At 39.7% G+C, this 24,665-nt stretch overlaps 1 protein-coding gene across 2 annotated transcripts; it reads right to left on the bottom strand.

Annotated features, from left to right (window-relative positions):
- Positions 1-1,938: 1,938 nt before the first annotated feature.
- Positions 1,939-23,814, bottom strand: LOC107847006 (6,7-dimethyl-8-ribityllumazine synthase, chloroplastic). Of its 2 annotated transcripts, XM_016691267.2 has the most exons (8): positions 23,517-23,814; positions 23,236-23,339; positions 21,719-21,814; positions 20,909-21,004; positions 19,482-19,560; positions 3,504-3,550; positions 2,786-2,845; positions 1,939-2,177 (listed from the first exon to the last, which is right to left on the bottom strand). In XM_016691267.2, exons 1-8 carry the CDS (start codon positions 23,665-23,667, stop codon positions 2,130-2,132), a joined length of 681 nt encoding a protein of 226 aa, XP_016546753.1. In that variant the 5' UTR covers positions 23,668-23,814; the 3' UTR covers positions 1,939-2,129. The 2 variants fall into 2 exon arrangements, with proteins under 2 accessions (XP_016546753.1, XP_016546758.1); XM_016691272.2 differs by lacking the exon at positions 20,909-21,004 and having other exon boundaries at positions 23,517-23,788.
- Between the last annotated feature and the right edge of the window lie 851 nt (positions 23,815-24,665).

A 24,665-nucleotide genomic window follows, 5' to 3' on the forward strand; every position in this document is an offset into this window, starting at 1 on the left:
CATGTTTTTATTTTTGCTCACAAATTAAACATCAAAAATATTTCAAATAATTAAAATTCTTCTCCAACTAATTTAAATTCTTAATATAAATTCATATATACAAACATAATGAATCTTCAATTTTTAAATTTGAATATCTTTAACAATTTCAAGTTTATTCATTAAATTCACAAATTTTTCAAAATCTACTATCACTCACTTTCAATTTAAATTTAAATTTTAATCCCAAAATATATAAAAAAATTAAATTTAAATTTTTATCCCCAAAAAAATATGAAAAGATTTGAATTAAGAGAAAAAATTTTAAAAATAAAATAAAAAGTGAATTCAATATTTTTTTAGGATTGGGAGGGGGGCTGGTTGCTGAGGAATAGGGAGGGGGTGGCTGGGTGGGGTGGGGGTGGCTGGGATGGGGCTGGGTGGGGTGAGGGTGGCTGGGACGGGGCTACGTAGGGTGGGGGTGGCTGGGATGGGGGCTGGGTGGGGTGGTGGTGGATGGGATGGGGCTGGGTGGGTGGGGGATAGCTGGGACGGGGGCTGGGTGGCGTGGAGGTGCTGGGATGGGGGCTGGACAGGGGGAGGGGGTTGGGGGTGGGCCTTATTTTATTTTTAAATTAATTATTTTTTAATTTTTTAAAATATTTTTAAATTAAAAAACTGGAAAAAAGTTTTAATCCTTTTTTTTACTATTTTTAATTATTTTAATATAAAGTTGGCCAAAAATTGACCCCCACTCGCACCCCAGACGAGTGACTATAAAATTGACCAAAAATTGACCCCCACTCGCACCCCAGACGAGTGACTACATTCTCTTTGTCCTAGTCAGCCGCTTCAATGCCACATAGGCAAAGTCAACGATCAAAGGATGCAAAATGTTGCTTTTTAATGGGTTCAAGGGTCCAAATGACAAACATGTAAGTAAAAGTATTCAACTTACAAAACCGACATAGTACAGGGGTCCACCGAGCCATTTTTTCTATTTGTAATATATTCCAAAATTTTAGGAATATTACGTGGAGAAAGAACTCGTATAGATTAGAAGTTTGTTACTTCTTTATATTTTTTTAACCAATTATTTTTTATAATTTTGTTCATTTAGCGTCAAATCTTTTTTTAATTAAAATAGAATTCGGGTCTCCGCTCAAAGTTGGGTCAAGAATTAAATTTGTGGACCAATTCTCGAGTCAGGATCAGGGGTCGAATCCTAAATTGAGATCGAGACTTGAGTTAATGTTAAAAGTTAGGGTCGAGATTGGGAGTGGAAGTAGGGTTTAGAATTAAGTCTCACCTTAAAGTTTATTGGGAATGGAGTTTGTGGTGAGGTCTCGAGTCGGGAGTCAGGGGTTGGGACTCGGGTCGGGGTCGAAGTCAGGGTCAGGATCGAGAGTTAAGATTGAGGTAGAGAATTAGATCTCGAGTCAAGAGTTGGGTCTCGAGTCAGAGTGGGGGTCTTGAATCGGTAGCCAAGTTCGAGAGTCGAGTCTAGTATCATAGTATTTATCAGATTATACCTAAATGATTTTGGAAAATCATTTTTTTCTTATTAACTAAACACTACAAAATAAGTAAGAAAAACACTTTTTTTCAATAAAAATATTTTTTAGGAAAACATTTTCCTTCATTCAAATTTCCAAACACATCCATAACTTTCTTAACTTTTATAATATTGTCTATATAAAAGACAATAAGTTGTAGATAACCAACTTACGACTGATTTTGAGTTAAAAGGCACTTGGGAATTGAGATGTTTCCATAGTATATCCTTAAAGAAAAGAGAGAGAGAGAGTGATAAAAGATAAAAGCACCTGCAATACTCCATTTTCCAGTTTGGGAGAAAGAGTGGGTGGGGTGGCCAGAGAGACCTAATAAAATTCTTAGTACGTCCAAATTCCAAAATATTTCAATTGAAACAAGTATGATATCTGTAAATTCAGAACAGAAAAAAAAACGATGTACTATTATTTAAAAGTACAACATTGGAACAACTGCAGTTTGGTTCAAGAATGTTATCCCTGCAAACAATTTAAAGCAATTGACAATTCTGATTCCTCAAAAAACATCATTGCCAAATTATTACACAACTTTCTTCCAATGATACAGCTGCAACAAAAACGAAAAAGGTCTTTTTCCTACTGTAATGGCTTCAGATGGTGTTCGAACAAAGATGCCATCTCAATCTGTGACACATTAGCACAAATGTATGAGTTCAAATTTTCAAGCTCAATGAACAATTCTTGGAGAAACCAAAAGTATCTGAACTTTGAACATTATTCTTTTGGACAACCGTGATTTACAGACCAGCTTTCAAGCACCTCATTTACCCACCTCGTACCTTCTACCTCCCAGCTCCCACCAGCATTAGGTAATCATGTTCCACCAAGGCTTTAGGTAGATTGAAAGAACTCACTTAAGTATTTCATGTGTCTGCTAGTATTTGAGGTTAATCTTCCGTGATTTTTACTCCACATCATTGATCACTAGGACACACCGTGAGCTCCTATTTGAACTTGGGGAATTTCAAACTACATTTCTTAACATCTTCACAATTAAAATCAATGTGAAAATCTGCTAGACTTAAAAGTTGAAGTCCTGCATGGAGCAGAAGATATTAAAAGAATTCTTAACCAGATATTTCACTTTTTCCCATGCTATTTCCTGTTAAACTGGCATTGGTTTTGTCTTTGAAAGCACCATATAACAAGGTAGGAAATTTCAGCAAAAACTAGACAAGATTGATAACTTGTTGATGACAATATGCAATGCCGCACAATTACAGATAACTTACTGCAGTCAATGCTGCTTCAGCACCTTTATTCCCAGCCTTCCCACCAGCACGGTTGAAAGCCTGCAATATTAGGGTTTTTATCATATGATATAGCATGATAAACCATAAAGACGCTACCCTTGACAGCATAACGGGCAGATAGAGAGAATAATATAGGGAGGGGGGACATAGAGGGGTAATGATTAGATATTCCAGCAAGCTAAGAAGAACGTTAAGATATATATAGATCCAAGAGGCAGTAAATGATTAGAGTGATCCACAGAAATTAACAGTTAATAGCAGCAGTACTTAAGAGTTTATTCAACTTCTTTTTCTCCCAAAACATTTAGGCTACTAGGATACAAGCTGCATGTTAGATGAAAGACTTGCCAACTGGAGCTCAAAATTCAAATAAGATTCTTTTTGTCTACCTTTACGCTTTAGCTGGCCAAGTTGGAAATTATGAAATCCTATCGAAAAGCTTTAGCATTTTACTTTAAAGCTTTTCCTTTTTTAGTTGTGATAAAGTTAAGCTACATATGTCTGTTCGGAAACATTAGTAAAAGGTCATATCTCTTGTAGTTATGTCCAAGATTTAACTTGTCTAATTGAAGTTAGAAATAAAGATACAAGGTATGATAAGTTATTGCAAAATCACTGTAACAATTAGTGGCTACTATAAATATAATCCAACTAATATGCTTGCGAAAATACAGAACGGATTGCGTAGCAAAATTACCTGTTCCAAGGTATCACATGTCAGGACACCAAATATGCATGGAGTACCTGCAGCTCATTACATTACAATGATTTTAATTTTCCGCAGCTAATGTAAAACTAAACTGAAAAGACAGCGGCTAATAATGATTATGGAATAGCTCATAGATTTGAAGTAACTGTAGCTATTGGAGGATTTGATAAAGATGTAGAATTTGCCATAGCATTATATTCCTTAACAAAATACCAATCTTCTTATTATCAACAAAGTGTGAAAAAATTACAGATGTATCTCCTTTTCTTGTGCTGCAGTGGATTGGAGAAGAAGGAAAAACAGTTTAAGTGAGACGGAGTCAACCTATTTGTACATGGCAACACTCCACAATGAGCTTGGAAAATCCAACCATGGTAAATGGGTCAACCATTTTTTACATTCTTGTCTTTAATTTTCATGAGGAAAATGAGATCCCTATGCTTTTGACACATGAGAACTTGCTAGCACAGTGACTAAAATAGATAGACTGTATTAAAGGTCAAGTTGAATGTCGTGTTCCATGTCTCAAACAGTCTTTTTTTCCAGAAAACTCCCTAATGTTAAAAAATTACTTAAACATTACATTTCACACCATGAAACACTTACCATCTTGTGGTGTTAAGTTGTTTGACACCTCCAATAATACAGCATCCTCAACTTCCATGAATATAGATTTATTATAGAGCTCAAATCAAACTTATCAAGTGGGTTCTCTTTTCTGAATAAGTAAATTAAATAATGTGTTTTTTAGCTTGGCAACTACATTCATACATAAATTCCTAGAGTTTTAACAGGTCACACGCTCCAATAGTTAACGACATACTTTCTCTTACCAATATTCATGAAATACTAAAATCCTTTTTTTCATACTAAGCAATACATAAAAAGAATAAAAAATGGTACTCATTGCTAGATCAAAATACAAAAACCAAAAGAAAAAAGAAAAGACTGTGACTCACTGCTTGACACACGTGACATTAGACTAAATAACCATGAATTTACTCTCTTACTTGGACACCCGAAGTTTGATTACATTGGAAACACAAAGAAGTTTGTTAACACCTTAAAAGGAAAGAATGAAAATCTCAATTTTATAACAGGAACAATCAATTTGCGAGAAAAAATAGAGTTCCTTATCATCTTCCAGAGATTCAGGAAAAGGTTATTTTGTCACAACTCATGAACACATTTGGGTAGAACTTGGATAAATGTAACACCCAAAAGTCCCTAAGATCATGTCTCAGATCTAGCACAGAAAACCAGTTGCAAACTAGGAAATTTCTTCACCAATGACACAGACAACGAGTCGTGCTCAGTACCAGCAACTCGTTGGGTGAGCCGTCCTGAGTGTCTATGATACAGGTTGAAGGAATGAGCTAAACTGGCACTTTGAGGAAGCATGTTGTTGAAGAATTAGTAAGACAGTCGTAGTTTAAATTTCTGTTATAACTGTAGCTTAGGTAGTTAACACTAGTAGTTCCATTTCCCTGTTAATTCATTGATGTTAGTAATTCAATCCAACTATAAAAGCTCAGATGGAAGACACAGTAATCATTCATGAAATAATATCAATTCAGTTTTCTAACTTTCTGTTCTCATTTAATTACAACCTAATTCTCAGAGTTTATCCCTGATCTGGTTAGCATCTTCCTCGAGAATCATTCTCCTGGATTAACTTTCTCCATCGAATTACTTTTTCTTGTATCAATTGGTATCAGAGCCGTCCGATTCTTGGCATGATTATGACTCAGAACAAGAATCAAGAAGGATCAACAACAGAAATGGATGACAAGCTTTCACAGATTCAAGATCAATTGCAAGAACTCATGGAGGTTATGACAAGCATGACGGATAGGACTGTCTAGACAAAAAGTGTTGAAGGAAATGAAACAAGCACTGGGCAACATGACGCAGCAAGAAAAAGAAGTGGAACTTGGTAGGGCTAAATCTTCTATTGCTGGAGACCGTTCCAGAGATCAAGCACACTTCAATACAACTAAGGAAATTCAAACTAATGGTAGTAAATTTCTCTCTCGATGCTCTAAATTGGATTTCCCTAGGTTTTCTTGTCAAGATCTAGGAACAGGATTGTATAAGGATGATAAACTGTCCACTGATGAAGTAGGGATGTTTTTTGACAATTTGGCTTCTCTTCTTGTCAATCAATGGGAATGTGAAGCAACAGAGAAAGCAGATATTTCACAGGAGGAGGAAATGTGTCCTATTCCTCGGATGTTGCTGGAGCCCATACACAGAAAGTATGACAAAGTGGAACCTCTCGTGATGATAGTTGGCTCACAGGGTACTCCTATAGGCGAAGATAAATCAGCCGGTGTGGAGGAAGAGACTGCTAACATAGAGATTGAGATGAATACTGAACAATATGAACCTATTGACAGAGGAAAAGAGTGCACAAGTGATTCTAAGGTAACTGATCTGATTGATATAGACTATAAAACTGAATTGAAAAATTATATGCATAGGTTTAGTACGAAGATAATAAAGAGTGTGATTGCATTTCTTAATGAGATAATTGTGGACATGGATAACAATTACGATATTGAGGAGGACAAGGTAGGGATTGGTGAACCATGGAGGGAAGTTGATGAAGAGGGAGAAAGAATCAATTCTATTGATTTCTCTTTCTTCCGCTATCAGTTTAATCACTGAATTGGATGTTGTAATTGGATTACAACTTACCTATGATGGCAAGCTGGAAGTCATGGATGTTTTGAATTTTATGGAGAATGGCCGTCTTGCTGCACCTACATTGGAAAAAGTTGAAACCGATGTTTACATGTAGGAAAAAGATTTTTTGATGGTAAGTTCTTTAGGGAAGAAATTTTTACAAGGTGACAATGTGTAGTTAAAAAAGGCCCATGTAGGTCACCAGGACAAATCTAATATCATATGCAGCCAAATAGAAGCCTATAAAAATGAGGAACCAGTCATTAGTCATTAACATTGTTGTTTGGCATGATGGGAAAATATGGAGGACTAGTAGGCACACCCAGAGTCTTAAGATACAGGGAGCTGTAGCAGCTTGGAAAAGCTTCATGGTTGCTTACCTTGTAGCTTTGGACAATAAGGGCTCACATGCCATTACATCAAGACATTGTGAGCAACTAACTGATTCTGATGTGGCTTCTAGACAAGGGTCTACACTTCGATTTGGGGCTTCGTACAAAATAATTCAGACAGTTGATCAGAGTATTTTGTGGAGCTTTCTTCTTGCCATGCTTGCTCTTACTAATTTTGAGATGTTGGAAAAGGGTGGAAGGAATATTTTGGCTTCAAGAGAAGCAATGTAGTTACCATGTTGACTATAAGAGTAAATTGGGGCAGCTGAAGCATTATCTAAATTTCATGAACAAGCTGTACCATACTATTAATGTGGAGAGGCATCGATTCAGTTGCATGTTAAGGCTAATTGTTGCACTTTCAGTTCTCAGTATTGTAAAAGCTCTTTTACAGGGTTCATTATACATGGTCTTGGAGGGGAGATGCAACAACAGTTACTAATGGTGATGAAGATGCATAGTCTGCCAGATGGGTTAACTTTTGCAATTCGTAATAAAATTGATACAACCAAAACTACTTTTATTAGTAGGGTGATGAAGAGAAGATATGGCATCTAGGATGTGCTTCTACCTTGTGACTTGCTTCGGGATATACTGATGAGAAGGGAGCACTTGCATTGTAGTGGAAGATTAACACATTTCAAAGGTGCTATTGTACATCAAATCTTGGAGGAATTTCTCATGGATAGTAACCTCTTCTGCGATGAGGCAGTTGACAAGGCATCAGGAAATCAGGGTAGATATATGAGGAGACTCAATATAGTCACTTTATTGGTCCCTAAGACTGCTGATAAAAAGTTCGTTTATATTGAGTTAAAAGATATTGCCCTGTGTTGGTTTTCTCCTTGCAGTCTGACTTTGTTAAGCATGAATTTCGGAAACATAATTGCCCCATGGCTGAGGATATCCAAGAATTGTCAAAAGAGGTAATGAGGTTGTGTGTCATGTCCTTATCAAATGGACTGGCATAGATGTTGTACAAGGCTACAAGCTGCTTGGGAATTCTTGTCTGAAATTCAACATGTTTCTATCTTTTCTATTCTTGAGGTCTAGAATGCTCTTTACGGAGGGGTATTGATACAAGTTGGAGGAATAAGCTAAGCTGGCACTTTGAGGAAGCATGTTGAGGAAGAATTAGTTAGACAGTTATAGTTTAAATTTCTGTTATAGCTGTAGCTTAGGTAGTTAACACTAGTAGTTCCATTTCTCTGTTAATTCATTGATGTTAGTAATTCAATCCAACTATAAAAGCTCAGATGGAAGACACAGTAACCATTTATGAAATAATATCAATTCAGTTTTCTAACTTTCTCTCTGTTCTCATTTAATTAAAACCTAATTCTCGAATTTTATCCCAGGTCTGGTTAGCATCTTCCTCGAGAATCATTTCCTGGATTAACTTTCTCCATCGAATTACGTTTTCTTGTATCAGTCTAGTCAGAAGTCCTGAAGGATTATTTTCCTACCCAGTGACAACGACTCAGTGACAACGACTCAGTGGTCAGATACAACGAGTAGTCGTGTGAGCCCGTTCTGAGAAATCCTGAGAAAGTTCTGACAGTTGAAAATTTCGCCTATTGACGATGATCTCTAATAGACAGATCGTTGTGTGTCACCACGAGTTGTTGTGACCACCCGTCGTTAGGTTGCCGAGAACCAGTTGCCTCACAACATCTCAGACGACGAGTCGTCTCGAGACTTGTCTGTCGTGATTCAACAGTTTTTAAATACGTTTCCCCGGGTGTATTTCGTACTTTTGCTATTTCCTAGACTTAAACGACAAGTCGTCTTGCGACTCGTCCGTCATGATTCAACAGTTTTTAAATACGTTTCCCCAAGGGTCTTTTCGTACTTTCCCCATTTCCTAGACTTATACTACGTTAGTTAGGGCCTTTTAGAGAGGGATTAGTTGACACTTTAGCCTCATTCTATCCTAAAACACACAGAGAAATAACAGAAGAGCGATTCAACTCTCTCAAGCCTCGAGAAGCAAGGGTTCCCCTCAAGTTCAGAATCTCTCAAGTCCTTTGCAAGAATTCACCTTCCAGATATGTGGGGTTTCATCAATGGGTATCCTTCCACCCATTGAGCCCCAAATAACTTAGAAATTCTCAGTTTCAGCATGAATCAAAATTAGGGTTCTCATTCAGTTTATGATTTCCCTTTTCTATTTCAGCCTCTTATCGTTCTTATACTTTTCATTTTTCATTTTGTCTATTAAGTATAAGCTCTCTCTTTCTTCACAACCAACACTCTTTTTCTTCAACTGATCGACCGGTGCCGGCGTCGGTGACAGGTAAGGTACCTTTTTTGCATCTCTCCCTCAAGCTCTCTCCCTCTCCCCCCCTCTCCCCATCTCTCCCAAATTACGTCTCTCTCCCCCTTCTCCTTCTTTGCAATCTAGCCACTGATATCGCCAGCGGGACAAGGGTTTCCGCCGGATCGACTTCGGCAACGGGCACCAGAATAGCTACAGCCGGCGAAGCTCTGGCGAAATATTTCCGGCGATTGTATTTTTAGCAACCAACTCCGAAGCCAGAATTAACGGTACCATCAGCACACGAGATTACCCCGGTGATATCTAACCTTTGTTATTTACATACTTTTACTAGTTATTATTTACCGTTCTTGTTTGCACTGCTGTTTCTTGTGATTAGAGTTATGTCCATTTGCTAGGCCAGATAGTTTTATCTATGTGCGATCACTGTTTCCCTGCTGCTTTTTTGGTTTCCTGCTTGCCTTTTGTTAATCTGTTTTGTGGTTTATCGGTTTAGGACTTGGTTTTTGGTTCTTAAGTGGTGGAGGTAGGGGTTGATGGTGGTATAGGGTCATGTCCGAGGGGGTTGGGGTTGGGGCCGGTTTTGTGTGGGGGTGAGGAGGGAAGGGCAGGGGTGGGTGGGGGGTTTAGGTCGGGTGTTAGGGTAGGTGTGGTGAGAGATGGTAGAGGTAGGCGAGAGGCGAGAGTTGATAGGTTGCAAGTAGTGTCATGGAATATAGGACCCCTTCAGGGTAAGTCCATAAAGCTGGTCAAGGTTCTTAAGAGGAGGAAGATCAGCATTGAGTGTGTGCAGGAGACTAAGCGGGTAGGGTCTAAGGCTAAGGATGTGGATGGGTATAAGCTGTGGTACTCTGGGTGCGACAGGCGTCGGAATGGAGTAGGGATCTTAGTGGATGAGGAGCTTAGAGAGCAGGTGGTGGAGGTTAAGAGGGTTAATGATAGGCTGATGACGATTAAGCTGGTCATTGGGGGGTTATCGCTGCATGTGTGTTATGTTTATGCACCGCAGGTGGGCTTGGCTAAGGAGGAGAAAGCGAGGTTTTGGGATGCGTTGGATGAGGTGGTAAGAAGCGTGCCTAGTTCGGAGAAGATTGTCATAGCGGGGGGCTTCAATGGGCACATTGGGGTTTTGCCTGAAGGTTATGACGATGTGCATGGAGGTTTTGGATTCGATGATAGGAATGACTAGGGAGCTGCTTTGTTGGATTTTGCAAGGGCCTTTGGGTTGGTGGTGGTGAATGCGAGCTTCTCGAAGAAGGTGGATCACCTAATTACCTTCCGAAGTGCGATAGCCAAGACTCAGATCGACTTTCTGCTGCTTAGGAAGGGGGACAGGGCTCTTTGTAAGGACTGTAAAGTCATTCCAAGTGAGCATCTTTCGACCCAGCACAAGCTTCTGGTGATGGACTTGACTATCAAGAAGGGCAAGAAGAGGAGGGCCAAAGAGGGTCGGCCTAGAATTAGGTGGGGTGGCTTGACGCCGGGCAGTGCGTTAGAGATTGAGGAGAAAGTGGCAGGTTTGGGGGTGTGGGAGTGTAGGGGGACGTGGAGACTGTGTGGGATAGGGCTGTCAGTTGTATCACGGAGGCTGCCAGAGAAGTTTTGGGTGTTTTGAGGGGTCGGGCAGGACGACATAAGGGGGACTAGTGGTGGAATGAAAAAGTTAAGAAGAAGGTGGAGACTAAGAAGAGGGCGTATGTTAAGTTGATTGAGAGTAATGATGCAGAGGAGAAACGGGTGAATAGGGAGGCCTACAAAGTTGCAAGAAAGGAGGCTAAGGTTGCAATTACGATGGCTAAGACTGCAGCGTTTGAGAGCTTGTATGCGGGGTTAGATGCGAAAGGCGGGGAAAAGAGGTTGTATCGACTTGCTAAGGCTAGGAAGAGGAAGGGTCGGGACTTCGACCAAGTGAAGTGCATTAAAGGGGAGGATGGTACAGTTTTGGTGGAGGATGTCCACATTAAGAAGAGATGACAGGAGTATTTCCATAGGCTTTTGAACGAGGAGGGGGATAGAGGCATCGAGTTAGGAGAGCTGAAACACTCGGAGGAGAGATGTGATTTCAGTTATTATAGACATTTTAGGGTTGAGGAGGTCAGAGAAGCTATTCGTAGAATGCGAAGGGGAAGGGCGATGGGGCCTGATGAGATTCCGGTGGATTTTGGAAGTTTATAGGTAGGGTTGGTTTAAGGTGTTTGACTGATTTGTTTAACGGTATTTTCAAGACGGTAAGGATGCCGGAGGCTTGGAGGTGGAGTACGATGATTCCGTTATATAAAAACAAGGGAGACATCCAGAGTTGCACTAACTATAGAGGTATCAAGCTGTTGAGTTATACTATGAAGATTTGGGAGAGGTTAGTTGAGCTGAGATTGAGGAGGATCGTGTTCATTTCGGAGAATCAGTTTGGTTTTATGCCTGGTCGCTCGACGACAGAAGCAATCCACCTGGTGAGGAGATTGGTGGAGCAGTATAGGGAAAGGAAGAAGGATTTGCATATGGTGTTCATCGACTTGGAGAAGGCTTATGACAAAGTTTTAAGGGAGGTTCTGTGGAGATGTTTAGAGGTCAAAGGGGTCCCGGTGGCGTACATCAGAGCTATTAAGGACATGTACGATGGAGGAAAGACTCGGGTGAGAACAGCGGGAGGGGACTCAGAGCATTTTCGGTCGAGACAAGGTTGAACCAGGGTTTGACTCTTAGTCCGTTCCTGTTTGCGTTGGTGATAGATGTGTTGACATAGAGTATTCAAGGGGAGGTGCCGTGGTGTATGTTGTTCGCTGACGATGTAGTGCTGATTGATGAGACGCGGGTGGATGTGAATGAAAAATTGGAGGTTTGGAGGCAAACCCTTGAATCTAAGGGTTCAGGTTGAGTACGCCCAAGACGGAGTATATGGAATGCAAGTTTAGTGAAGTGAGGCAGGAGGACGATGTGGTGGCGAGGTTGGATTCCTAGGATGTCCGAAAGAGGGATAGTTTTAAGTATCTTGGGTCTATGATTCAGGGGAATAGCGAGATTGATGAGGATGTCTCTAACCGTATTGGAGCAGGTTGGATGAAATGGAGGCTCGCCTCGGGAGTATTGTGTGACAAGAAGGTGCCACTAAAGCTTAAAGGTAAATTCTACAGAGTGGCAGTCCGTCCTGCTATGCTATATGGACCAGAGTGTTGGTCAGTCAAGAACTCCCACATTCAAAAAATGAAGGTAGTGAGAATGTTGCGTTGGATGTGTGGACTTACCAGAGGGGATAGAGTCAGGAATGAGACCGTCCGGGAGAAGGTGGGAGTGGCTTCGTTGGAGGATAAGATGCGCGAAGAAAGGTTGAGATGGTTTGGGCATGTGATGAGGAGGGGCACGGATGCCCCAATTCGTAGGTGTGAGAGGTTAGCATTAGATGGCTTCAGGAGAAGAAGAGGTAGGCCGAAAAAGTACTGGAGGGAAGTGATTAGACATGATATGGAGCAGCTTCTGCTTACTGAGGACATGACCCTAGATAGGAAGATGTGGAGGTCGCGGATAAGGATAGAAGGCTAGGTTATGTGCGTGGTTTTAGTAAGTAGTTTGAAGAGCTCAGGTTGAGTCGGTCTAGTAACCCTAGGATTGGGTCCAAAGATAGGAGCCCAATCAGGCGGGCTTGGGTCTCTTTTTCCTATTGCGCTTATTTATTTTATTTCTTATTGCTCTGAGTTCTATTTTTGTTGTGTCTTATTCCTTTTCATGTTATGCCATCCATCTTGCTTCTTATTTAATTATGCTTTGGTCTACTTTTCTCTATCTTGAGTCGAGGGTCTATTGGAAACAACCTCTCTATTTCTCTGGAGGTAGCGGTATGGACTGCGTACATTCTACCCTCCCCAAACCCCACTTGATGGGGATACACTGGGTTTGTTGTTGTTGTTGTTGTTGTTATCGTTCTTATACTTTCATTGCATGTATCTCATGATTTTACACCTGGCATGACTCAATATTCCATTATTTAGCTAGCTAATATGATTTATAGTATATAAACATGATTTGGCTATGTTTGAGAAAGTTTGACGTGTTATGAACACACAATATCAATGATTGTTGATTTTAGCATAAAGTAATTAGTCTCAGTTTATAGACCTACAATAGCATTTCAGTTATAAAGACTTTCAAAATACTTTCAGATGAAGTATGTTTTAATTCAATTTCAATATACCAGTTTATGAGCTATCAGCATAAACCAGTATGGGAGTAGTACATAGCACCGAGTTCGATTGGGGTTCGGCGCACCAAATCCTAGAACTACGTGCTACCGTAGGATATTTAGCCCCCCCAATTGGGCATCAGTTTAGTGATCACGCCAGTCATGCCTTTATATCCTGACAAGGTATATTTGGCTCTTTCAATGGGATGTATACATCGGACTCCATGTTTAGCTCACATGGCTTATGTCGGTTAACAAGATTCTTCCATGGTTATAGATTCAGACCTAGTAATTGTGCATGACCCTCAAATATATATATATATATATATATATATAATGTTGAAATTATACATCAACACTCATCTTTAATTACTGAAGAAAGTCTGTCTACTAAAAGTAAGAAAGAATTCACACTCGTAGCGGTTAATAAGTATACATGTTGCACACTTAAGGCACGTGTACTCACTTGGAGGACCTAAGTCCCCCATTAATTCGTTTATATTTTAATCTTATACATGTTAGACTAGTTTCATTGTTGATTATAACATTAATGCTTTATAATTACTCCCTCCGTACGTTCATCTTAACTTATTCACTTTTCTATTGGCACATGGATTAAGAAATAGTAAATAATATGGATAATCTAGTTTTATTTAATTTTAGACTATGATTTTACAGCTTTACCCTTCATACTAGTTTATAAGCATATATAATAGGGCCATTGTACTACCAGCTCAGTATAGCATTTCAGATCAGTATATCAGTATTCCACCGCATGCTCGGTTTATTTTATAGTTGTATATCTCACATACTCAGCACATTCAAAGTACTGACCGCATACTCTTTTTGAATTGTATCGTCTTATGATATAGGTTCTGGCATTCAGCATCATCCCCGTGAGTAGTGCGATCCGGTACCTTCTCAGCAGCAGATCGCGGTGAGTCCTCATCATTCGAGGACCAGTTTTCAGGATTGTTTCCTTTTTAGTCTTTCTTTACAGGTTCAGACATTTGTCCCAGCAACTTGTCAGTTAGTTAGTGGTGTCTGAAAGTCTTTCAGACAGACAGACAGTAAGTGTTTCAGTTTTTTGCGGGGGTTGGGTCAGACAAATTATTTATTTCAGTAATTATTCAGACTTATATTGATTTCAGATAAATCATTCTAAAAGTTAATTAACTTCTGCATCAGTTCTTAGTATTTTGTCAGACCATGGAGTCTTTCAGACAAACAGACAGTAGATGTTTCAGTTTTTTGGGGGGTTTGGGTCAGACACATTATTTATTTCAGTAATTATTCAGACTTATATTGATTTCAAATAAACATTCTTATAGTCAATTAACTTCTCCATCGATGATTCAGTTATTTTCAATAGTCTTAGTATTTTGTCAAACCATGGGTTAGCTAGGGGTCAGTGGTGGCTCTAAGCACTGTGTTACATTCAGGGTGTAGACTTGGGTTGTGGCAATAAATGATTAACTGGACAAGTTATTCCAGATCGTATACATTACAAAAAGCAAGCTATGTTTTTATTTAGAAGTTCGCATCACCTAAATCTTAACTTAGATGTGGATAGGAGTATGGCTACAGATGTGAAGACAAACCACTAACTGCATGTTATGACATATTTAAGTGTAAATTTTGACAACTATTGAGGATTTGAAGTTATTAAATTAAAGCTAGTTCAATAAATTTTTTTTTGGGGGAAGGGTCAAAATTACCCCTCTACTTTCAAAAATTGGCCAACTTTGCCCTTCGTCATACTATGTGGTCAGATTTATCCCCGTTGTTAGCAAAGTTCTCACTTATACCGATCAATTGGATGGAAATACCCAAATCAATAAACTAACCCATTTATTTAACAGATCGGTGAAAGAGCTGCAGATAACTACCAAAACAAATGTTTGTGCATTTGTAGTCTTTCTAGCAGAACTAATAACTGGAAAACACACACTTATTCGTGAAAGTAGGGATCTAAACAAGATGAAATCACTCATCTCAATTGTAGAAGAATGAAACACAACCACATGAATGAGTATCGGAGGAAATGGACTCTATTTCAGAACAATTGCTTATATGAAAGAACCTAGTAAAAGAAAGAACAAGTGAGATGTATGCATTTGTTAGAACATGGATGTCAGGAGATCATTTCTTGCTTGTTACAGATTAAATTTATGTATAATGTTCTTGCTTGTACAGATTAAATTTATATATATTATACATAGTCCTCCATTCCGTTACAGATTAAATTGATCAATTCAAAGCTGACCGCTTCTCTCTCTCTCTTTCATAACGTTCACTGACCCCAGCCACCCCTACGTCACTGAACTCCAACGGTCGGCGCCGACTCCGGCGACGACGGAGCTACGCCGGCAACAGGTAAGGGCTCTCTCTCCCACGCTTCTCTCTCTCCCCAGATCTCCCCATCCCCGTCTCTACCCCCTTCTCCCTCATTTCCCCCTCTGCCCCCTTAGACACAGCTATCGCCGGCGATCTTAGGGTTCCGCCGGCTCGACTAGCTTCCGGCGAAGGGTAAGAGTGGCAGCATTGGTCAGAGCAAGGTTGGTACGCAGACAATCCAGCTCCCAGTTCCGGCAAGTTCCAGAGGTCACTCCAGCGGTATTCTGGCGACGCACTGGTGGGCTTGTTCCGGCGACCCCTTTACTGGCAACCTAACCAACAGCACACAGGACCATACCGATGACATCTAAAACACTGATTTCTTTTAGTTACTTTGTATTTTTCTATTCCGTCTACTTTTACTAATTATTTTATCTCTTGACATCTATTGAATTCTCTTGAATTCGTTTAATTTGTGGGATTGATTTTTGCTTGCTTATTCCATCTACTTTGTGTGTGCCTTATTTTTCCTGTTGTTGCTTTGCAGTTACTGCTAGTGCTTTGTTACTATAGTTGTTTTTATTTCTGTGGGGTAGTGGTTGTGGTTGTTGATGGTAGGATAGGATCATGTCCGAGGGGGTTGGGACGGGGGGTTGTGTTGGGGGTGGGGGACGAGAGTAGGGCAGGTGGGGGGGGTGGGGGCAAGGTCTGGCATTAAGGGCGGTAGAGGAAGGTGTGTTGCTAGAGTTGATAGGCTGAGGGTTGGGTCTTGGAATATAGGGACTCTCCAGGGAAAGTCCATAAGGCTGGTGAAGATTCTTAGAAAGAGGAGGATCAATATTGCATGTGTCCAAGACACCAAGTGGGTAGGGTCTAAAGTTAGGGATGTGGATGGTTACAAGCTTTGGTACTCTAGAAGCGTGAGGCATAGGAATGGAGTTGGCATCTTAGTAGATGAAGAGCTAGAGGGCAGGTAGTGGAGGTTAAGCGGTTTAGTGATAGGCTGATGACTATTAAGTTGGTCTTTGGGGGGTTTATCCTGAACGTGTGTAGTGTGTATGCGCCGCAAGTAGGCCTGGACGGTGAGGAGAAAATGCAGTTTTGGGAGGACTTGGATGAGGTGGTGAGAGGTGTGCCTAGCTCTGAGAAAATTATTGTAGCAGGGGATTTCAATGGGCACATCGGTGCGTTACCGGCAGGCTTTGGTGATGTGCATGGTGGTTTTGGTTTTGGGGAGAGAAATAAAGAGAGAGCTGCTCTGTTGGAATTTGCATGGTCCTTTGGGCTGGTGGTGGTAAATTCGAGCTTTTCGAAAAAGGACGATCACCTGATCACCTTCCGAAGCGCGATTGCCAAGACCCAAATTGACTTTTTGCTGCTTAGGAAAGGGGATAGGGTGTTGTGTAAGGACTGTAAGGTCATTTCGAGTGAGAATCTTTCGACCCAGCATAGGGCTCTTGGTGATGGACTTGGGTATAGAAAAGGATAAGAAGAATAGGGGTGAGGGGGGTCGACCGAGAATTAAGTGGGGCGGCTTAACGCCGGTGAACACGTGGGGATTAGGGGAGAAGTAGGCGGGTTTGGGGGTGTGGGATTGTAGGGGAGACGTAGATGGTATGTGGGATAGGGTGGCTAGGTGCATCAAAGAGACTGCTAGTGAGGTGTTGGGTGTGTCTAGGGGTCGGGCCGGTTATCATCGGGGGGATTGGTGGTGGAATGAAGAAGTTAAGAAGAAAGTCGAGATTAAGAAGGGGGCGTATGCTAAGTTGGTTGAGAGCAAGGAAGAAGAAGAGAAGCGGGTAAATAGGGAGGAGTACAAGTTAGCGAGGAAGAAGGCTAAGCTAGCAGTTACGGTGGCTAAGACGGTTGCGTTTGAGAGCCTGTATGCGGGGTTAGAGGAGAAAAGAGGGGAAAAGAGGTTGTTTAGGTTGGCTAAGGCTAGGAAGAGGAAGGGTCGGGACCTCGACCAGGTGAAGTGCATTAAGAGAGAGGATGGTAGAGTGTTGGTGGAGGATGGTCACATTAAGAAAAGATGACAGTCGTATTTTCATAGGCTCTTGAATGATGAAGGGGATAGAGTTATTGCGTTAGGGGAGCTGGAGCAATCAGAGGAGTGTCGTGATTTTAGTTATTGTAGACGTTTTAAGGTGGAGGAAGTCAGAGAGGCCGTTCGCCGGATGCGAAGGGGTAGGGCGACAAGGCCTGATGAGATTCTCGTGGATTTTTGGAAGTTCTCTGGCAAGGCTGGTTTAAGGTGGTTAACTGATTTGTTTAACGACATTTTTAAGTCGGCGAAAATGCCCGAGGCCTGGAGACGGAGTACTAAGGGTGACATTCAGAGTTGCAACAAGTATAGGGGTATTAAGTTATTGAGTCATACTATGAAGATTTGGAAGAGAGTGGTCGAGTTGAGGGTGAGGAGGATAGTGTCTATTTCGGAGAACCAGTTTGGATTTATGCCCGAGCGCTCTACGACGGAGGCAATTCACCTGGTGCGGAGACTGGTGGAACAGTACAGGGAAAAGAAGAAGGACCTGCACATGGTGTTTATCGACTTGGAGAAGGCATACGATAAAGTTCCTAGGGAAGTTTTTTGGCAGTCCGTCTGGCAATGTTGTATGGAGCGGAGTGTTGGCCAGTCAAGAACTCTCACATTCAAAAATTGAAGGTGGCGGAAATGCGGATGTTGCGCTGGATGTGTAGGCTTACTAGGGGTGATAGTGTTCGGAATGAGACTATCCGGGAGAAGGTTGGAGTGACTTCAGTGGAGGACAAGTTGCGGGAAGTCCGTTTGAGATGGTTCGGACACGTGATGAGGAGGAGCACAGATGCACCGGTTCGTAGGTGTGAGCGGCTTGCTTTGGATGATTTTAGGCGAGGTAGGGGTAGGCCGAAGAATTACTGGAGAGGGTTGATTAGGTGGGACATGGAGCAGTTACAGCTTACGTAGGACATGACCCTAGATAGAAAGATCTGGAGGACGTGTATTAGGATTGACGGCTAGTGCCAATTTAGGTAGGTAGGGTAGGGCATTACTTGGTGGGTGTATTATTCTTGTTATGCTAGCTTGTTGCATGCTCTATTACGATCGCTTACTATTCTTTATTTACAATTCTCTGTAGGTGTCGTATTTATGTCTTGCCACCTTGTTCCATGCTTTTTGTATGAATTTGATTACTGTTCCTTATCTTGAGCCGGGGGTCTATCGGAAACAGCCTTGCTACTTCTTCGAAAGTAGTGGTATGGACTGCGTACATCTTACACCCCAAACCCCACTATGTGGGAATACACTGGGTTTGTTGTTGTTGTTGTAGTCCTCCATTAACTAAGCAAGAGTGCACACTGAATGCTCAGATGCATGAAATTTTCCAAGACGAAGATCCAGAGTCAACATTGGAATCCTTTATAGATGAATATGAAAATGATCAGATATGGGTCGTGGTTGTCTTTTAAAAAAAATTGGTTACTTTGTTGATTTAGGCATTTCCATCCAATTGAGGGGTATATGTGAGAACTTTGCTAACAACGGGGGTAAATCTGGTCATATAGTATGACGAAGGGCAAAGTTAGCTAGTTTTTGAAAGTAGAGGGGGTAAATTTGACCCTTCTCCCTTTTTTTTCGTAAATGCTCAATATTTTATACATATATTATCTCGTATGCTAGCAAAGTGCTCTAGTACTTAATGAGAATATATGTGCAACATAAACCCATCAAAACAAATGCCTAATCGACCTACATTTCTTGGTCATGGGTTTAGTCCAAGCACCCAAGTTGGGTTGACCCAATCGGGGGTGGTCCCACAACCGCACCCAAATTGTATCGATTGACATGGGTGCAGTAAGGATTTTGAAGAATCTGAGTAACATAGAGCAACCCGCCTTGGAGTGAAGGAATTGCGAATAATAAGGGTTAGGGACCGACTGTGGGAGAACATGAAATCTAGGATATGCCATTTCCATATCTCAGGAAGATTAATATACCATGGGAAGTGATAATAATGCTCAAGATTGTACCTTTTACAAAATAATGCTCAAAATTTTTAAAATATAATTAGAAGATACTGCCAGACTGACAATGCAGAATATAGGTAAGTTACCTGAATTTAAACCTGCTGAAAGTACTCCAGATGTGGCAGCATTAACCACGGCATCATAATGAGACGTATCACCTCTAATCTATTGGCGCAAAACATACAGAGAAAGAGAAAAATAAAAGATAATAATCCACACAGAAAAAGCAACAAAATTAACTTCTACGTACATGTGGAAAATATTAGTCATGTCAGAATTTAGATAAGAGACAGAAATCAGAAAGATGGAGCTTCTAGGTTATGGAAATAAATACTGACATAGCAGGTATTTCTCTGTTGGTCTTAGCTTTCATGTTCTGATCTTAGCTTTATATTTCCTTCTTTTTCAATTAGAACACCTAGGCCTTATGACTAGAAAGATTATATGATACAAGCGTAGCAAGTTAAGAAGGAGGCAAAAACAGTTAGGACTCAAAGTTAGTTAAGTCTGTTAAGTACTATAGCAGTTGTTTGTTGTTTGTTTTTACTGTTGTAACAGAATCACTGTAGCAGAGTCCAAGAGTTAGTTAGGCGGTTATTGTTCGATGATTAGTTATAAATATTCATGTGTAATGATTCACAGCTATTCAGAAATTATAATACAACTCATCTTCTCTCTTATTCTTCTCAATTTAGCTATTTTTCTCGGTTAATACCCTGATCTTAGCTCTCTCCTTCCTCGAGGTTAACCTCCTGGATTGATTTAGTTCTTCGAGGTGCATCATTATAATACAACAACAACAACAACATACCCGGTGTATTCCCACAAAGTGGGGTCTGGGGAGGGTAAAGTATATGTAGTCCATGACTAGAAAGATTATAAGTCCCCCCCCACCCCCACCCCCACTCCATAAAAAAGATAAACTAAAAAGACTGGCCATGACACGTCATATTATTCAAAAGGGGCAGATTCTGGTAGATTTTTCCCTCCCAACATCATTACAATCCAAAAGCCACAAAAGAGTATCAATTGATGAATCCAAGTAACATAAACTTCAATAAGGAATTTAAACCCAACACTTTTCTTCCACTAATTATTTTTCTTATCTATCAGAAGTATTTCTAACTTTTGGGGACTGAGGCATCATAGTTGTCGTTGTATCAAAAGTATTCCTATTATCTGTCATTATTGATAGAGTTCTTTACAGTTTCCATTATTTTTCTCAATGATGGAGGAAGAGGTTGTAACAAAGTGCAATGTCCTCATCAGGAAGAAAGGAAACAATGACTGTTGTTCTCATCAATCCTAAGTTGGTTTACCTCTGTAACCCATTAGAATCAGCTCAATATGAAAATGACAGTCCTATAACACATAAGCTACGGTTGAAGAACCTAAAGAAAACTCACCGCGACACTCATATTTCCATAGTCGGATAACCAAAAGGGCAGTCAAAGGAAGCAAGAACAGAACAAGAAGGTACACAAAACAATGTGAAGTTCTGTAGGAAGCTCACCACAGCACCAATACACAATACAGATTGATATTTTCTTAACTTGGCAAGTTGCTGCGCGACAACACCGATTTCGAAACTACCAGGAACCCACACAACCTGCACACAACACATTATGAGGTTGAATGGAAGAGACTACAAATCACGCCTAAATCTATGATACAACATAATATTGTTGTTGATTTTGTGGTATTGGTTCTCTCACATGGCCCATCATGGAAAATTTTTACATGATGAAGATTGGATCTTAAGTAGTATTTACTATGAAAAGTTCATGGAGCCACACAAATTAACTTCTTTTTCTTAAGGGGTGTATGTTCAGATGCACCAACGTTAATGCCATATTCAGGTGACCGGTGTTTCTTTTTCCCCCTTCGGATGTATTTACTATGAAAAGTTTATGGAGCCACACAAATTAACTTTCTTTTTCTTAAAGGGTGTATGTTTAGATGCACCAATGTTAATGCCATATTCAGGTGACCGGTGTTTTTCTTTCCCCTTCACTTCAGATTTGGTGTAGTTTTAATTGTTGATCTAACTTATTAATCTTCAACATGAGCTCAACCAGTGACTTTCTTCCTTTCATCCTCACTCACTTTATATTTAAATTGAAGGAAAAGATAACTGGATGGTTTTAAAAAGAGCGATGAACCAGAAAAAATGGAGAAGAAAGACTGAAATACATTGATATATAATTCATGAAGAAATTATTATATAACAGCGCCTCAGTCCACATGGTATAATCAATTAATCATATAATTTTTTGAGACAGTAAGGAAGAACAAATGAGGGATATAAATGTCAAATACATACATCAATGTCTTCTTCTCTAACTGAGTAACTCTTGAAAGTGTTCAAAGCTCCCTCCAAAAGCTTCTTGGTGATCAGTTCATTAAAACGTGCCACCACCTTTAGAACCACAAAAGGGCAATTGATTTTCAATATAATACAGAAAAAAAAAAACAGAAGTTGAAATATTGAAACTATAACAAAGTCAACAGCAATATGACTTCAACTAAAATCAAACACACAACAGAACAAGATAATAAGTCCAGTAACTTGTTACAATCATGCAGAGAGAAAAATTCCAAATGTTTGAGAAAATTGGCCAACATCTTAAAATCCTTTCTATAGAATAAATGGAAGCCTAATTATAGCTAAATTGACTATACCTTTGCATACCATATAATTGATCCTTGCTGTTGAAGATCCTTACATTACTAAATACTCCCTGAGATCCAACTTGTCTGGCAGTGTTGATGGGACACAGAGTTTAACGGATAAAGTGGAAGACCTTTGACTCTTAAGCTAAATATACATAAAAATACCAAAAGTATCCTAACTAACAAAGTACTCTCTCCGTAAGTCACAAAGTTTAAGAAAGAAAGAAAGACGTTTAGAGGTCCTAAACAATCCACGAAAATTGTGGCTATAAAGTCATGACATTAAGGGTAAAAGCTAGAAAGTTTAGAGTTAAATTATTTCTAAAAAAAATAGAAATATGTCATTCTTTTTTAAACTTATAAAAAAGAAAAGAGCTTCACATAAAATGAACAGACAGAAGACTTGTTTAACATCCAATTCTTTCTTCTTCTTTTTTTCTTTTTTAATCCTTTCTTTTGTATTCTTGCAATTCCATTTTCCATTCAATTTCAATCACCACAACATTTTTTTCTCAATAAAGCTGAATTTATGTTTGCACTGAGTCATGACAATGATACACTGAGAATGGAAGAACTAAATAGTTGCAAAATTCATGAATGCATCAATTTTTTCCGTACAGTCAAAGAATAAATAGTAGGGTAAACAAATACTACTACAACAACATCATACCCCGTGTAGTCCCGCGATTAGGGTCTGGGGAGAACAGAGTGTATGCAGACCTTACCCCTACCTTCTACCCCGTGTAGTCCCGCGATAAGGGTCTGGGGAGAAAAGAGTGTATGCAGACCTGGGTAGTCCCGCGACTAGGGTCTGGGGAGAATAGAGTGTATGCAGACCTTACCCCTACCTTCCACATTGTGCTTGAGGGGTGCCAACACATACACACACGGTAAAAATATCTATTTTTATGTATCATATATTACATCTTGATACCCCGTAGCTTCTTTCTGAATTTACTTCTTTATATTTTGACACCCTGTTTCTAATTGATCCTCGGCCTAAATAAAATATTTACAAACAATTTGTAATTGGCTAAAAAGATACAAAGAGACTACTAAAATGAACTTAATACGCAAGCAAATATGGGGAGAATAAGAAAACAAAATCAGTCAACCAATATGCAATAATGGAAAATAAATAAAGGGTAAAAAAGAGGGCACACTAACAATAGCAAACCGATGTCCCTGTGCTGATGTAAGAGAACCACTCAACTCCCGAACAGCAGATGTTTTACCAAAATCCCCACACTCTTGTCCCTTACATCCAAAACCTACGCAATTCAGCAAACAAATTCACAAAGGAAACAAGTTAAATTGAAAGTCCTGAAAACAGCCTCTTACACAGAAATACAAAATACGCCTGCATACCATAAACTCATGTGTTTCGTACATCCCAGACCCCGCACATAGTGGGCCGGGCCCTATTAAGTTCAGAATTTGGTACTGACCTTGAGATTGAGTGAATGAGAGAACAGCAGTTAATTTAGGTGAAGAAGAAATGGTTGTACTGAGTGGGCGATGAGGATGCAACTGTAAAGAATTTACGAAATTTAGTTGAGGTGGGACAGAACTGAAATTTACAAATGTTGCACTAGTCATTTTCCTTGTGATGTGATGTTTACAAAGCACACAATACTTTGATTGAGAAGAGGTATTAATGTGGTGAGGAAAAAGATTAAAATGGTCAATACTCTAAAGCTTTGAGCTAAAAGTGACAAAACAAAGTTTGAAAAAATTTGAATAGGTTACTCAAGTCTTCATAACTGATTGAGAGGATTTAAAAAGTTGGGATAAGTTTGAAAATAATCTATAAGTTTTTAAATTTAAACTTTGATCCAAATATTTACTTAATATAACAGAAAATGGAGAGAAAAAAATGTGTTTCTCTCTCTTCTCATCCATTATTGTTTTCTCTCTCTTAGTGATTTTTGTTGTTCATTGTTGCTGCTACTTTATTCATCCTCTTCTACTTCATTATCGTCTTCATCTACTTCATTATCGTCTTTATCTACTTCATTATCATATTCATCTTCTTCTTGTTGATCATTGTTGTTGTTGTTGTTACCGCTACTATTGCTATTTGACCAATTTCTTTGGTCAAAATTTGTTTCGTACATCACTTTCTACTTTGGCATTACTTCATAGGAGACTTTGGTAAGTTAAATTATGATTTTTAGTTGAATTTGTCATCTGGGTAATTGTTATTGTGTTGTTTTTTCAACAATAGATAGCACGCGAACATGAATGCAATATAAGAGTCAACTATTTAAGCAGATCAATCATCTATTGCGACAGGTGAGCCATTTATTGCAACCGAAGACTCATATGTTGGATTCATGTTTATGGTTTATAGTGCCGTAACATGAATCGAACAGATGGGTCATCTGTATATGAGCCATCTGTTGCAACAGATTATATATCTGTTGCAACAGGATAAATATCTGTTGCAACAGAACCTGAACTCGATTTCAACAGACGTGTTGTCTGTTGCAACAGGGTAAATATCTGTTGCAATAGATTAGTAACCTATTGCAATAGGACCTGAAGTCGATTCCAACATATGCATCGTCTGTTACAACAGGTAAGTCATCTGTCAC

This window comes from Capsicum annuum, chromosome 8, assembly GCF_002878395.1.
Source record: "Capsicum annuum cultivar UCD-10X-F1 chromosome 8, UCD10Xv1.1, whole genome shotgun sequence".
NCBI lineage: Eukaryota > Viridiplantae > Streptophyta > Magnoliopsida > Solanales > Solanaceae > Capsicum > Capsicum annuum.

Excerpts from the sequence above, each read along its gene's own strand:
- LOC107847006 (XM_016691267.2), bottom strand. The coding sequence starts at position 23,667 with ATGACTAGTGCAACATTTGTAAATTTCAGTTCTGTCCCACCTCAACTA. Across the intron at positions 23,340-23,516 it reads CTCATTCACTCAATCTCAAG|GTTTTGGATGTAAGGGACAA; the intron begins GTCAGTACCAAA and ends TGAATTGCGTAG. Across the intron at positions 21,815-23,235 it reads AGGGACATCGGTTTGCTATT|GTGGTGGCACGTTTTAATGA; the intron begins GTTAGTGTGCCC and ends GTGGTTCTAAAG.